Below are 16,233 nucleotides of genomic sequence, written 5' to 3' on the forward strand. Positions count from 1 at the left end.
ACAATCTTCACTTAACAAAATCTTACCTGTCTTCTAAGGTTTAAAGACCTCTTCTTTAAGAATATTCATTCCCGATTAGGTTTCTTTACTCTGAGTTGATTAAAGGTTGGTACTCTCCCTCATACAGAAACTCATCACATAAATTCTAGAAAACCTCTTGGATTCTGATCTTATTTCACACCTAAATTTAACTTTGACAATACCATACCGGCTTTTTGTCTGTACCTCTATTCTACAGACTCACTACAGAAAAACATGTTTTTTCATATCTCCACATTCCCCAGCCCTTATTACAGTATTATAATAAATATTTACGAAATAATGATAGTAATATTCACAGCATGTCTCTAAGATTTACTCCCATGCACCATTTTTTAAGAAGTTCCTGGAACTCTCCTCCACAAAACTGTTTGCAAATCGAGAAGGAGGAAGACATGAGAAACATGAGAACAGCACCAGAAGCAGCCAAGGAGCTCTTATGCTACTGGGCGAAGGAGGTCACAAAAGAGAGACTGTGGATTCAAAATAGAACAGATGACAGCTGTCATCGCCATTCTGACTACTCTGTATTCTTGTTCTAACTGGATAAAATGTACAAAGGATACACTCAAGCAAAATAAGGATTTTATGCATGCCCCCCCAAAAGGAAAACAAACAAAACCAAACCATGAATCCAAGAAATGGATATTCCACACTTGGGAAAAACAAAAGCAACTGTCACTATGATGTCTATGCAGCAAGCCTTGAAGAGATGCCTCCAAAATAAGAATTTTAGAAGAGATAGATCGCATAACATGATTGACTCTGTGGAAAATTATGCCATCAAGCCATTGGAAAACGTAAGAAGAATTAGCAATAGGACCAAAGAAAACTAGGAATACTAAACAAGGCAACTATTAATTTCAGATAAAACAGAGAGGAAACAAAATTATAGTACATTTCAGTGTGTGGCTATTAATAAGGTCTGAACACAAATAATAAGGTCGACATTAAATGCTTACCTAGAACTTTAAAGGTAAAGGGAAGAGAGCAACCGCACAGGACAGCAATTCCCTATATATTCATCAAAATAGGGTGGTGGTAGACAATACCCATTATTAATGAATAGAGAAACACTGCCATGCTCATTTTATTTGCAATCTGCAAATGTGTAAGTGACATAAAAGAGTAGCTAACAGAGTACACTTGTCGCTAGGAAGGTAGACTGCCATGAGTAGACAGAAAACTACTGTATTTTGTCACAAACCTTTTAGCAGTCTTTGATTTTTTTTTGTAATCACATGTATATATTTCTTTAATTTTTAAAACTTAGGAGTCACCCACCACAACTTGGGTGGTTGGTAGAGTTTTATCCTCTCCAAACCATGCCCATATTTTCAACTTTTAAAGTATCAACAGGAAACAACATTAAGAATAACAACAACAACAAAAAAAGACTGAGCCAAAAAGGTAGCAGAAAGCAAACAGTTAAAAGAGTGCACACATGCAATTAACTCACCATGAACAGGCGATTTTTATTTTAAGGACATTCAACAGTAATTAGAAAATTTAGTAAAGTCAGACATATTCAGTTTCCATAATCAAAATCCTTTATTACTTAAGGATAGCTATAAGTACACAATAGGTTATGTAGCAACAACAAATATAAAAATAGATTAGTACAGATTAACTCTATTAAATCCTTAAGAATGCCCAGCCTAGGAAAAAAGGGGGCAAATATCTAAGCACCATAAGGGTAAAGCAAGGAATTCCCACACACGAGACATTTCTATACCCGATAAGCCTAAAGCACCACAGTAATGGGGAAGGTAGAAAATCTGAAGTCATCCTTCAGAGGAAAAGTGAGCTAAAAGGGTCAGGAGCACTTAGCCTTGGATGGTGCCCCAATGGACAGACAAATGCCAGCCACAGTGGGGGACCAGTGGAATGTTCTGAATCCAGAAACTAAGACACTTACTGTCAAATTGTCAACTGATGACCAGTGGAGGAGAAAATAGTATTTTAAAACTATATGCTTTGCAGGAAACTACCAGAGAAAAATTTTTAGTTGTTTTAGAAGATATGGCTGCTTTGTAGGATATACAAGCAAAAGAATGTTAGTTTTGGATCAAGGCAGACAGGGCTCCACCACAAGCTACCAGGGAAGCTGGAGAAATCTGCCTTGTCCCCTCAAGGCTCATTGTCATCATCCCTGTGTTTGGCACACACAGTTGTCCATGACCTGACTCTCCAAAACAGCATCTCATCACTCTAAGCCTCGTGCACTGCTTATCTACAAAAACAAATCAATTACTAATCTTCTGGGAGGCCACTGTCTCTGTCGCATCCAGAGCTTTGCATTTTAGTACTTTTAACCCTAAATATCCTTCCTCTTTCCTCTTCCTGCCACCAGCCTCCACTAATTTTTTTGCTTTTTATTGTTGTGCTGGGTGGCGGTACACTGTGGCATATACAAAGATTCTTACAATATGTGAAATAATTGAATTCACCCCCTCCACCATTCTCCTTCATTCCCCTCACTCACCATTCCTGGAACAGTTTCAACAGGTCTCATTTTTCCATTTACATACATGCAGACTCCACTAATTTTCTCTCCTACCTGATTAACTTTCACTGACCCTCCAGAAACTGGAGGACCAGACCCATGGTCCTCTCCCAAATGTCCCGTGACTCCCTTATCATGGCTGTTAAGTGTTTCATTGGGACTGAAATCAAACTCGGTGGCTCAGAACCATTTCTGTAGATTAGAATCTGGCACAAGCCTCCACCAGACAAAAATCACACTGTCGGGAGGGCTGTACTCTTTCCTGGGGGCTCTGGGAGTGAATCTGTTTCCTTGCTTTTTCAGCTTCTAGGGGCCACCAAAAGTACTGGGCTCGTCGCCACGTGCTCTACCTTCAAAGCCAGCAACAGAAGTTGAAGTCCTCACATTGCAGCTCTGTGACCCACTCTTCTGCCTCATCCTCCACTTTTAGGGGTTCATGAGATGAGATCCAGCCAACCCAGATGATCCAGGGTAACTCTCTCCTTGCTGGTGCCATTACTCTGACACCTAATGATGTGACAATGACTGGAGGTGATTATTTCCTTATCTCTTGGGAGCTTCTGAAACATCAGTGTGACTGGACCTGTGGTTCATAGAGTAGCAACTCAACAAGAATCTGCTGAATAAACACTTCCTTTGCAGCAATATTTTGGGGAGAAAATGAGGTATATCCACATAAGAATATCAAGATACGGTAACCTTGCATATGAATTTGGTGAAATACAGGGAAATTGATTTTGCTTATAGCATGGAAATATGAAATTTAATTATAAATGTCCTAGAGGATTTTTTTTGATGGTACTCCGTGCCTCACACTTGCTAGGCATGTGCTCTACCTCTTAAGTCACACTGACAGCCCTTTTTTGTATTGATTATTTTTGAAAAAGGGTCTAGCTTCGAGGATCTGGACCGTGGATCCTCCTCTTTATAGCTGGGATCCCCCACGTAGTTGGGATGACAGGCATGTGCCAAAGAGCACATGCGTCTTGAGAAATGCGGTCTTGAGAAATTTTTTCCTGGGCTAGCCTCCAACTGTAATCCTCCTGATCTCTGTCACCTCAGTATCTAGGATCACAGACCTAGAATTTTTTTAATACATTTACATCTGGTGTGAAATTATTCACCATCAACTTACCCAACTACTAAAATTAATGAACATACTAAAATCTAAACTCTATGTATAGTAGTCCAAATAATCTTCATACTGTTATAATGAATATACAGTTTAAATTAATAATCAGGAATTGGCCGTACAGTTCAGTGGAAGAGCACTTGCCTAGCATATGAGTCCCTGCGTTCAACCACCAGCACTGCAAACAAAATTATAATTAGAGTATATATGTTAATTTGTATTCTAATTTTTAAAATTAATACAATTTATATGAAATTTCTAATAGAATATGGTTCAATTCTGTTAGTTCCCTCTACCCTCTAGTTCATTTTGCCTTTTTTTAAAAAAAATTAGATCCAAAGCTACAGTATACTTGGTATTACAAGAAACTTTTATTCATTTTCAAGGAATTCCACATAATTTATCATAGTATTATAAGGCAAAAAAAAACCCATTAAAATTAGAGACTTGGGAATATGTGTGCACACTTTATTACACAAGCTAATAAATTACTTTTAATGTTACTTGTACACTGCTATCAGCAGAAAATGACCTAATTCTACCACCTCTGTCATTTACTAGCTATATGGCCTAGGATAAATCACTCCAGATCTCCAATTTATTATTTTTTTTCCTCCTTAAAATAAGGAGCGTGGACTAAATCAGTAAAAGACCCATTTTGAAATCTTCAGACGTCTTTTTAAAGCTACATAATCCATCTGAGAGACTGTAAAACCTACTAAGAAGAGTTCTTCCACTGTCACCCCCATCCCCAGCTTCAAGTTCAACATCATTAAGTCAGTGCTGTACATGAAATGTGACTAACAGGAACAGATGGGCAGTGTGCACACAGTGAAGGGGTTGGGAGTAGAGGGTTTCTAAGATCACATCCAGCACTGAACTCATATTAGTCTATGATCTCAACACAGATTTTACAGTTGGCAATTCTGGTTGCTATATCTCAAGAAAGATCAGAAAAGAGCTAGAGGGACTCCTGAGAAATGTAATGAAGTAACACAGGGGAATGAGCACTATTACAGGAAATGAGTTTTTAAGTTTAGGAAATTTGTAACCAGAAGACAAGGCAGAGAAGATTTTTTTATAAATCTTTTTTAAAATCTATAAATCACAATGAATAGGGACAGGCTGAAAACCCGTAAGATACAACAGTTAGAGTTTATAAGGGTGACTTTACTTGAAATCATTCTTACTTCAAACAGAAGAAATAACAAGAATTCTCTAGTGTAAGAAATGGTACAGACTGAAAATATAAATAGCTTCCCATAAAAGATTTAAGGACATCCGCAGGTAACAGATTTCTAAAAGTTTATATGAAAGGGAACTAGGAATATTTTAATGTAAAATCTTAACTTTCAAAGAGAAATCTACAATAAAATTGGATATGATAGGCCATAAAATAGCCAGTAGCCATTTTGTAACATAAAATATGGTCATTCACATAACAGGCTTTTTAAAATCTCATTTTAAAGATGTTAAGTAGTATTTGATATTTTAAGCTATAAGATGTATTATTTAATCAAGTGTACACATGTTTATAATTGGTCAAAAGAGTACCTGAAAACAAGTAAATGCTCTTAAGACTTTAACGGAAAAGAACTTCTTAGGAAGCCCATAGTTACATGTCACAAAATTTTAGTATACTTTCAAGGTGACCTTTATAATGATATGAGATTTAAATATATTTGTCCCTCTTACAGCAAAAAATAGTAGCATCAGTAGTCTGAGTGGCAGGTAGAAAACACAGAATGAAAATAGTCCTTAAGCTCTTCAACAGATACTCTCACAAGCTAATTTGTTCTTTTGTAAATAAAATAACATTTATTTGCAAAACATATTAAAGCATGCTATGGGGAATGCATTCTAAGTGAAGAACGAGTCATTGCAGACATGATCAATAGTCTTTTGGTGCCATAGTGATTGAAGCATCACCAAGACACTTAAAAAATTCAATGGGTGGGACTTAAAGAACTCTGTCCTAAGCTGCTAATGCGACACAAGTGGGAGGCTGAAGACAGGAGCCTGCACCTACCCCCACGATACCCACCCCCTGCCTTGTGTAACCAGGGAGCAGATGGGTCTCCTTGGGACTGCTATTGCCACCAAACAAATATGCAAGATCACAGGGCTCTGCTTCTGTAAGAGGAAGTAGCTTGCCACATGTTTTTTTTCTTTCTGTTTTTCTTAGCAAGATGACTACTGACATTTGGTCTTCATTAGCCAACCAACATTTCAATATCGAACTATAACACCAATGCTACTCTATAACTTCCCCATCTGCCCCAGTCCAAACCAAAACCCTTCTTTCATCATATCCCAAAGCTCCTACTTTATGATCAGCCAATTCCCTAGTTCCTGTAGTCATTCACCCCACCCCAAGCCCTGCCACCTCATCTTCACTAAAATGGGTTTCCCTATAGTCATCAATTGTCCTGCCCATGTTTAAGGATTTTTTTAATCATTTGTCCCCCAGATTTTCTACGTCCCAGTGTGAGGGGTTAGAAGGAGGGTCCTCCCTGCTCCCCACCACTACTTCCGGGCCACTGTTCTTCCATCTTCTGGGCAAAATCCTACTGTTTTGAAGCACAAGACATTTATCCATTAGGTCCATATACTAAGCTCCAGGTTTAGGGACACTGGATATAGCTATAAAGGTATCTACTACCTCAATAGGTTCATGGGTCTGAAACCCAACTCAAGATCTACCTGCCAAGCCACAGCTCTAGTGAAGGACTGCATCACTCAGAGAAGGAGACACTCTTCATTCTGGACTAGAGGAAGTCCTGGCTATAGTTCCATCCACAGCCTCCCTCTCTCTTGCTTCCTCTCTCTCTCTCTTTTACCCTCATTCTTTTTGATAACCTCTAAGTAACTAAACATTGCTAAAGAACACTTCAACAGCCTTTCTCTCCCTTTCATGTATTGTTAAAGACCACAACTTGGCACCCATCACTAGCTAACAATACTATGAAGTTCCCTGAGGAAACCCTCTGTCCCACTCACAAAGATTCTGAATACACATTCAACCCTCCTCCCTCCAGCTTCTCTCAGTCCTCTTCCAACCTCACAGAGAGCATGCCACATGGATGATAAAGAAAGTTCATCCTCATCTTTCCTCTTCCTACCACTAAGGCCCCTAGGCACATGCATCTTTACCCATGTTCTTCCTGGTTTTTCTTGTCACAATAGAAAATGCATCCCAGCTCTTACCAAACAGTTCTCCAGAGCTTCTTTCATTCCATGTATGCTCTTAGCCCTTACTCCTTCCTTTTTCCTGTCTTGAAACATCAGTCTCTCCTCTACTGGGTCATTCCCATAAGCATACAAACATGCTTCACCATCTCCCTTTCTAAAAAGAAAAGTTAACCAGGTCCTACCCAACTTCTCTGCCCCTCCTATCAGCAAACTTCTCTAAAGTTGTTTCCACAAATGGTGTCTACTTCCTCACCATCTCAGTCTCAAGCTTCTAGCCTGATCACTTTCTTAAATGAATTTAAATCAGAAATCTCCAACCCATGGAATTCTATGAACAGGGTTCTGTGTCATCTTTTCTTATTACTCAGCCTAATTCAACACAGTGGCTTATTCTTCCTTGTAATATATTCCTCTCTCCATTCTCTCTTAGAAACATTCTCTTTCTTCCAGGTGTGGTGGTACCTACCTATAATCCTAGCTACTAGGGAGATTGAGATAGATTGATCACTGTTCAAGACCAGCCTGAGCAAAAAAAAAAAAAAAAAAAAAAAATCATATCTCAGAAAACAGGTTGTGCACAGTATAATGGTATAGCATGCCTACAATTCTAGCTATCCAGGAGGTGGAGGCAGGAGGATCATGGTCTGAGGTCAGCCTGGGCACAGGTGAGGCCCTATCTGAAAAATAAACTACAACAAAAATGAATGTGAGCATGGTTCAAGTGGTAGAGCGCCTTCCTAGTAACTATGAGTCCCTGAGTTCAAACCCAAGTACCACAAAAAAAAAAAAAAAGAAAAGAAAAAGGAAATATTCTCTTCCTCTACTACTTCTAAACAAAATTCCCAGAATGTCTATCTCCTTCATTTGAATACTTTTTTCCTTCCCTTTTGCTCTCTCCTTTTTTGCTCAGTCACCCAAAGCCCTATGAATGTATTCAAGCCCCTCTTCTCTTCTATATCTTTGCTCTTTCCCTGGTGATCTCATCCAGTCCCAAAATTAAATCTCCAAACGTCAATGTTCAGAATTCCCCATTCACATCTGAGGTTCAAAACATTTGAGTTCCATGTTTACATTTCCAATGACCTATACATTTAGATATCAAGTTGACAGACACATTAATATGCATGAATGAGAAAACTAACATATCTCAACTCCAATTTTTAAATTTTTCCTCCCCAAACTCCCACAGCTTCTCCCAATTCAGTAGCTGATACCACCACTCATCCTTTTGCAAAACTCCATCTTTCATTATCCTACTCCCTTGATATATCTAATCCACCAAAGTATTTTCTCTATTTCCAAAGCGTATCTCAAGTTTATCATATTCTTTCTACCATTGTTGGCATACCTAGCCAAAGGTAGGGCCACTGTTAGACAGCAATCACTTCTTTTATGGTCTTCACAACTAATCTCCTTTATCCCAACAACCTACTCTCCACATAAGACCCAGAGGTACTAAACTCTGACCTACATATGAAAGTGTCACTCCAGACTTCATAATTCCAATAGTTTCCTACTATAGACTCCTTCCCACATTCTACAAGGTCAGCATAATCTGCCTCTGTCTCCTTCCCCCACACACCTCAAGCTGCACTTTATCACTCAACCACATTGTGCTCTTTCCTACCTCCTTACTTGTACAAGTACAGGTTACTCTGAAATCTTCTTTAGATGGTTCCTTAAAGAGTTAAGTGTTACCTTCTGATTTCTACTTTGTAAATTTACCCAAGCAATGTAAGTGCCTCTCTTACTCAGCACTTCTTTGATTTTTTTTTCTTCTCCAAAACAATCTTTGATAATTATGACTTATTTTCGTCTTTACTACACAGCTTCCCCCTATAGAATGTAAGCTTCCTGTAGCAAACTCGGGTATATTTGTGATGGTCGAATCTTCAAGGCTGACCACAAAGCTAGGCAAGCTGGAAGCTAAATAAATACTTGTTTAATTAACAGAGCATTAGTTAATGAGAGGATAAAAAACAAATGAAACAAAAATCAAATGCTACACACATCAGCCCTTCAGTTTACTTGACATATGAAGCTAACGTAGTAAGAATCTATCTGCCTGCTGGAGCCTAAGACATACAAAATGAAAACAGGCACGTTCTTAGGCATATATCACACAGACATGGCTGGTAGTATTTAAAAAAAAAAAAAAAAAGCAAGGCAGTATCGGAAATAATAAAACATAACCAAAGAAGAAAATATAGAAGAGTACAACTTTTATACTACTTTTCTTGTCAGTTTAATTCTCAACTTGAGAGAAAAAAAACCAAAAATGAAATGCTGGCCACAAGAAAAGCAAAACAGGTTGAAAAATAAAGGTGACTTTCAGGGAAAGAAGATTGCTTCCAAGAGGATAAATCAAGTTGACTGACCCAAATCTCTGACTCTCGTACTGGTGGACAGCTAGAAGGATAAGGACACCTGACTGTTCACCTCAGCCCATCAATTTTGGAGTGACAGCTGCTACAGCTTCCATTTTGAGAGCTCAAAGGCTGATTCAGATGTCAGGCTGTGAGATGTGGTCCCGATATGAGTATCTTCTATTGATTGCTCTTAAAAGGTATTGACCAAATCAGACAACGGATAAATGCTGAAAAGAAGGCATCATTTTCATTTAATCAATGGGAACAATAAAGAGTCTCTACTGGAAAAGCATGACAACAAAAGTTTCAAAATATGCAACAAAATAAATTGAAAAATCAATCATTTTATCATGCTTTATAAATTCAATCTTTAGTATACACACAAAATTTATATAATACTTTGTAATGTATGCACATTCCACATGTACAGACAGCAATTATTAGTAAGTTAATGAGCATTAATGAGAAAGACACTATCATTATAAAAGAAGAAACTAACATCTCTTCCCAATCCTTCTGTATTATATTCACAGCTCCCAAGTAATTGTGTCTGTTTAAAACTCTGCACCCTTTCTTCCCAAGATGGCTAGTCTGCTTTGGCAGAAAACACTTCAGTGCAACAAAAGTTCAGCAACTCATGCTGATGGCTTCACTAACCAAGAAAATTGCATTTTCTAAGAAGTTTCATCTACTGGCAAGTTGGAATAGTATGCCCTGCTACATCCAGGGAAGCAGATAATCAGTATATCATCCATGGTTTAAGCGAAGATCATTCTAAATGACTATGGACAAGCAACTGTAATGACTCCACTTCTGCTAACTTAGCCACAGAGAGTACTGGCAGCAGACTAAAGCAGGATGCATTTAAGAGGAAGACAACATGACAGAGCATGTGATAGTAACTCAGGCAGATTCTGCTAAGCATAAAGCATGTTCCAACAACTTTTGTGCTCACAACGACCCTACACAATAGATGAGTGCCTGACTCCATAACCAGGGAAAGTGAGACTTTATGAGTTGAAATAACTCGTTCCAGGTTAACACAGACGGCAAATGCATACGGCAGGATTTTAACCCAACAATTGTCAGATTCCATGCCAGATGTACTTTCTGCTCTGCTGAGACCACCCTAAAAATGCCTTAAAATAGGCCATGCAAAAAGATGCCCTCATGGGTGTAAGGACAAGGAGAAAAATCCATAGTGATTAGTAATTTATGAGAAATTATAGCTTACCTTATTATTATTATAAGGCAATTATATTGCCTTATATTCTTTACAATACTTCAGCATAGATAACTGTGTATATTCACAAACCCATACATACATATACATACATGCATGTCAAATGTCATTTTAGCTACATATAGGGTTAAAATAACCTTTCAGCCCTAAATCAGGCATCCATACTCCCAAAGGTACCCCAAATTGATCATGCCTAATTCAAAAATGTGAAATGATCCAAAATCTAAAAATTTTGAGTACTGATATGATGCCATGAGTGGAAAATTCCATACCACTAAACTTTGTTTCATGAACAAAATTATTAAACCATTGCATCAATTTCTTTCAGGCTAAGTATGAGGCATGTATATTTTTGTTTGTTTTATGGTGCTGGGGATTGAAGCTAGGGCCTCACTCATGCTGGCAGGTGCTCTGCCACTGACCTATACATCCAGTTGTACAAGGTTTATTACATAAATGAATTTCTTGTTTAATTTCAGATCCCATCACCTAGACATTTCATTTTATATATAAATGTAAATATTCCCATATCCAACACACTTTGATCCCAACCAAGCATTTCTAATAAGGGGTATTCAATTTGTACAAGCACATTTCAACTAATTCACTCTACACTAAATGAGTAATTCACATTAAGAAATGCAAGAGGGGTCAGGTGTGGTGGATCACACCTGTAATTCCAGCTATTTGGGAAGTAGAGAGAGAGAGAATCAAGGTTTGAGACCAGCCCAGGCAAAAATTAGTGAGACTCCCATCTTAACAAACAAGTCAGGCATGTTGGTGCACTCCTGTGATACCAGCTACGCAGAAGGCATAAGCAGATGAACTGTTCTTCAAGATCAGCCCCAGGCAAAAACTTGAGACCCAGATGGAAAAATAACTACAGCAAAAAGGGCTGAGGTCATGTCTCAAGTGGTTGGTAGACTGTGAGTCTAGCAAGTGCGAGGCCCTGAGATCAAACCTCAGTATCTATCGCAAAGAAAAAGCCATGAAGAGGTCAGAAAACATTAGAGACAGGCCTGCTGCTCACAGAATCCAAAATACCTATCAGTTGTATTTCAGAAATAAGAATTTTTAGGCATTACAGAAAATGAATGTGTCTACATCGTAGATTAGCCCTGAGCAGGGTCTGAGGTGGCAGCCAAAGACTTCAATATTTGTGCAAAGGCAAGGCTATTCACATACACGGCTTAAAATAAAAGACTATAACAACTAGTCACGGATCTCTGTTATCAGAGCTGTTTGGAATTTCTGCATTGTAGGTAAGGGATTGTGGACCTGTAACTGTGAGTGCCCAAATTACTTAGCACAACTGCAAAGCATATGCTTCCTTTGAAAGCTGGTATTAAGCTCCACGTGTTTCCATGTGCACATTCGGTAACCCTTCGGGTCTCTCCAGAACTGGGCTGACAGTGACATATATTCAGAGTACAGCATGGAGATAAGAGCACAGCCAGGGCAAAAGGCCTATGAAGGCTATAGAGTGGGTGCAATGCTGTGTGCTGGAAAGCTTTACATTATTCATAGAGAAGCTATATCTTTAATCTGATCTGGTTTCAAACTCAACATAGATAAGAACCAGATCTGAAAGGCAGGTACACAAAGCAGTCACCAGTAATCTGACATTTGATAATAAAGAAGAAAAATGAAACTCTTGTTAAAGGAGATAAGACCCTAACTGCACAGGCAAAGAGGCCTGAATTTCAATCCCAGCTCTACCAATAGGAGCTGTGCGATCTTGAATAACTCCTTAACTTCTCTGTGCTTCAGTTTATTCCTCAATTCAACATGGATGAAAATGCTGCCTGTCTCCAAGGTTGGCTGTTAGGATGAAATTAAATGATGCATGGGAAGAGCTTAGTGCAGTGCCTAACAATGACAGGGCACTTGGATAAAATTTATACACTAAAAGTGAAGTACAAATTCACACACAGTATAATAGCTTGAATAAGTTTAGACCAATTCTTCAGAACTCAGAACAAGGAGAGCATTACTACTTTTGGGTCTAGAAAATTACCATTTTGGCTGTTCTAGATGAACTTGAGTGTGTCATCTAACTTCTCTGGGCTGGAGAGTATTAGATTAGCCCAGATAGTTTTAAAGGAGGTAACAAGTGGTTCTAGGGAAGGAGTAGTAGAAAAAAAAAATTACTCTTTTTATGTCTGAACCACAACTACAGAAGTACAGACACAGATACACAGTCTTCCATAGTATTTGAATTTAGGTTCCCCAGGGGACCTAAAAGGCTCCTTTGAGAAGAGAAAATGAAAAAGTTGAGAAACACTGGGGTTTTTTTAGCCTATTTACAAGATTTTATTTTATTCACACACATGGGCCATAATTTAAAACATATAATACAGTACTATATACTGTAGTAGAGTACACTTTAGTATGCTAAATTATTTTATCCTTTTTAAAGTATGAAATATGTAAAAATTATACCTAAAAGTAGAAATTAGTGAAGTAAACAAAAACAAATAGAAATGTACATTTTTTGTCAGTAAATAACAGCTATAAATTATTAAGTTTTCAGGGAAGTTTGTCCTGTTCCTTTCATTTCCCTTCTACAAATACTTAAATATTTACAACAATTGGAAACACTGGTTTAGATAAAACTGTAAGGTTACTTACAGTTGTCAAGGTTCGTTATATCTATCTTCACAATAATAATCCAAAATTTCAAAAGTCTAATGGTCTCCCACAGATGGTTTAAGAAGGCAAGGAAAGATTCATTTATTCCAGAAAGATGTCCATTTAGAGCAGTTAAAACTTGTAAATATTACTCTGTTAAAAAGAGAAAATGAGCAAGGTGTGCTGGTATACACCTGTAGTCCCAGCTCCTTGGAAAGCCAAGATAGGTGGATCGTTTGAGGCCAGTCAAGATAAAAGCATGAGACCCTATTTGAAAATCAAACTAAAAACAAAAAGACTGGGGTTGTGGCTCAAATAGTAGAGCACTTGCTTAGCAAACATGAGGCCCTAAATTCTGAGTTCAATCCCCAGTACTCCCAAAATAGGGAGGGAGGGAGGGAGAGAGAAAAAGAGAGAGAGAGAGGACTCTCTCAATATACAGAAACCCTAGCTGCCATTTATGAAGGGATCTTGGGAGCTGGTTTTATATTTTCTTGGGTTTATAATAACAACATTATCTAAATCAGGTCTAAATATTAATATATTACATAAGGATAACTACTTGTAACTACAATAAAATTAGAACGCTGTGACTTTCTTAGCTATGATAAATGAAAGATCACCTTGGAATATAATTCATTTTTAATTGCCTCTTCCATCTAATCTACCTACTGCTGTAGGCTGTCTTAAAATATTTACCAAGTAAAAGCAAAAAAAGAACTGGAGGTGCTAAATAAAGCAGGTCGCTCATTCCTAAGTGATCAATTTTTCTAGTATTGTTTACAACAAAAGCAAAGTCATTAACTCTTACCTATGGAATTTTTGGAAATGAAGCAAGTCTAAGCACTAGCTCAGTTAAAGCTGTTCATCTTCCCTGCCTTAGTTTTTATGACCCTTACTCTACCCAAATAACCTGTTTTAAGAAAGAAAAAGAAAAAAGTTGTACTAAAAGGCTAGAAAGATCAAAATTATAGCCATTCTGCTTGACATTTGGTGAAATTCTATATTTGCTATCAGCTCGGTCTTACTTCCTCCAGAATCCAAGTTACACCTGGCAATACAATCGCGTTTATATACTCTCCTTGTAACTCTCTGTGTGCAGTTGTCAGAACTGCTTGAAAGATTCTATCTACAAGAACTACAAGGACCGAGGTTTCAGGCCACCCAAGGCAAAGGTAATGTGAGACCCTATCTGAAAAAAGAAAGGAAAAGCAAAAGGACTGGGGATGGGATGGAGGGTGCCTCAAGTGGGAGAGGCCATGAGTTCCATCCCCAGTACTGAGGGGAAAAATAAAGATTCTAACTAAAACTAACATTCAGAAATGCACAAAAATTCTTTATGTCAAGTTGTCCTTAAATGCTTGACCACACTATTACCAGGAATAGGTATCCTAAAGGGTTCTGATACTATCAATTTTATTACCAGCAAAATAAATGTGTATTGATATCAAATTACTTTTCAGAAATTGCATTTGAATAGAAAAAGATGTTTGAGAAAGCAGAATTTCACTTGGATGCAAGCACTACCAGTACTGTGTATGAAGTAAATACTTTCTTTTACTGATGATGACTATAAATGTACAGTTCTAAAGAGATGCTGACTTTGGCTTATAGTTCCTTAAATCCTAGGTGTTCAATTAGAGGAAAAATTTCTTCTATAAATACATATGCTATTTTAGGTTCTTCCAAATGTACAAACCAGACACTAAATACATATAGATTATTTCAGAGGACATGCTGGGTCCATGGTATCTGGTCCACAAGTAAGGATGTCCAGCCAAGCATCACACTGTTAGAATTACCACTAAGGATGATATTATTCAGAGGCATCTGTAAGTATATGCGTTCCTTACCAGAGTATACCAAATGTATTATAAATAATACTAAGAAGCACAAATAAACCAGAACAAATAAAATAATCATTGGCAAAGTTTAGGCTTATTCAAGGAAAAACTGCATTGTAGAAATTCAAGTAGGTGCTGTGTAAAAATATATTCTGCACAAAGTAAGCATGATAATTTCTACTCAGCACACCACAACATAAAAACAGAAAAAAAATATATAATTCTAGTGGCCACATATCCAGCCTGTTTCTGCGGGAAAGTCAAAGCAATCTCATTCTGGATTTGACAATACACGTCTTCACACAGGGGCAGTCGAGTTACCTTTGTTTTAGATTGATCCAGGATGTTTTTAAATACTCCGTGGTTTCTTTCACATTCCTTGTGTCATCATTACCATATTCCTCCAGCAGTTTCTGCAGGACATTATCAAATGCCATGAGGACACCATCGCCAGGACCCAGTTCTTGAAGCAACATCTAAGATACAAGTAGAGGTGTAATTGTTAGTCCTGGTCACTCAGTAACTAGTGTTACCTAACCACACTGGTACTCTTTGGATGTTTTGATATAATTTAGACACAATAACACAAAGAGAAAAAAACAGGGGCAAACTCTTGCCTATTAGCTTAAATAATAATTAATAATAATATAATATTATTATTATAAATAATATAATATAATAAATAATAAATAATAATATAATAATAATTCTAGAAGCTAAAAGAAAAATGTCTAGGAAATCAGGAACATAGCAAATGATAGTAAAAGATTGTTATATTTTCCTCTTTGAGATGTTTCACTTCCTCAAACCATTTGTCCTTCTCATTTTTTCTGCTACCCATCTGAATGCTACAGGACTGTGCATCACATAGGAATGGCCAGAGAGAGTTCCTCTAACTACAGTTGGAGAAATGACAGAAACCAACACTTTTCTGTCTTTTGTCCCATTGACTGTGTTTACAAAGCCAACTGCTTGGATGCACCAGGAGCCTAGCAAGGCACAATCACACTGACAATGAGTGTGTCTACAAGCACTGGTCTCTCGATATACATTTCAATCCCTGTGAGTCTCTGGATCAAGACATTCCTCATGAAATCTATATGACAGTCAAATGTCCTCTTAATGCTTTATGTAGAAACTGGGGAAATAAATCTACCCTAAGGTTTCAGAAGAAAAGAACTACACAGTTATTTAGATTAGAATAAAGTCTTCCATTGGTATCTGTGGAAGAGTGACTCCCTGAGCCTTCTCCTCGGGTGGATACTGAAATGCACAAA

The 16,233-nt window shown here is 37.7% G+C and overlaps 1 protein-coding gene across 6 annotated transcripts in view; it reads right to left on the minus strand.

Moving 5' to 3' along the window:
• The window catches only part of Utrn (utrophin), a 521,188-nt gene that overhangs the window by 237,466 nt on the left and 267,489 nt on the right, over window positions 1–16,233 (minus strand). For all 6 annotated transcript variants that reach the window (XM_074072723.1, XM_074072717.1, XM_074072708.1 and 3 more), the window contains one exon: window positions 15,278–15,432. In XM_074072723.1, the coding sequence (XP_073928824.1) occupies window positions 15,278–15,432 (155 nt within the window). The remainder of the gene's footprint in view (window positions 1–15,277; window positions 15,433–16,233) is intronic.

Source organism: Castor canadensis, chromosome 1 (assembly GCF_047511655.1).
Source record: "Castor canadensis chromosome 1, mCasCan1.hap1v2, whole genome shotgun sequence".
Taxonomy (NCBI): Eukaryota; Metazoa; Chordata; class Mammalia; order Rodentia; family Castoridae; genus Castor; species Castor canadensis.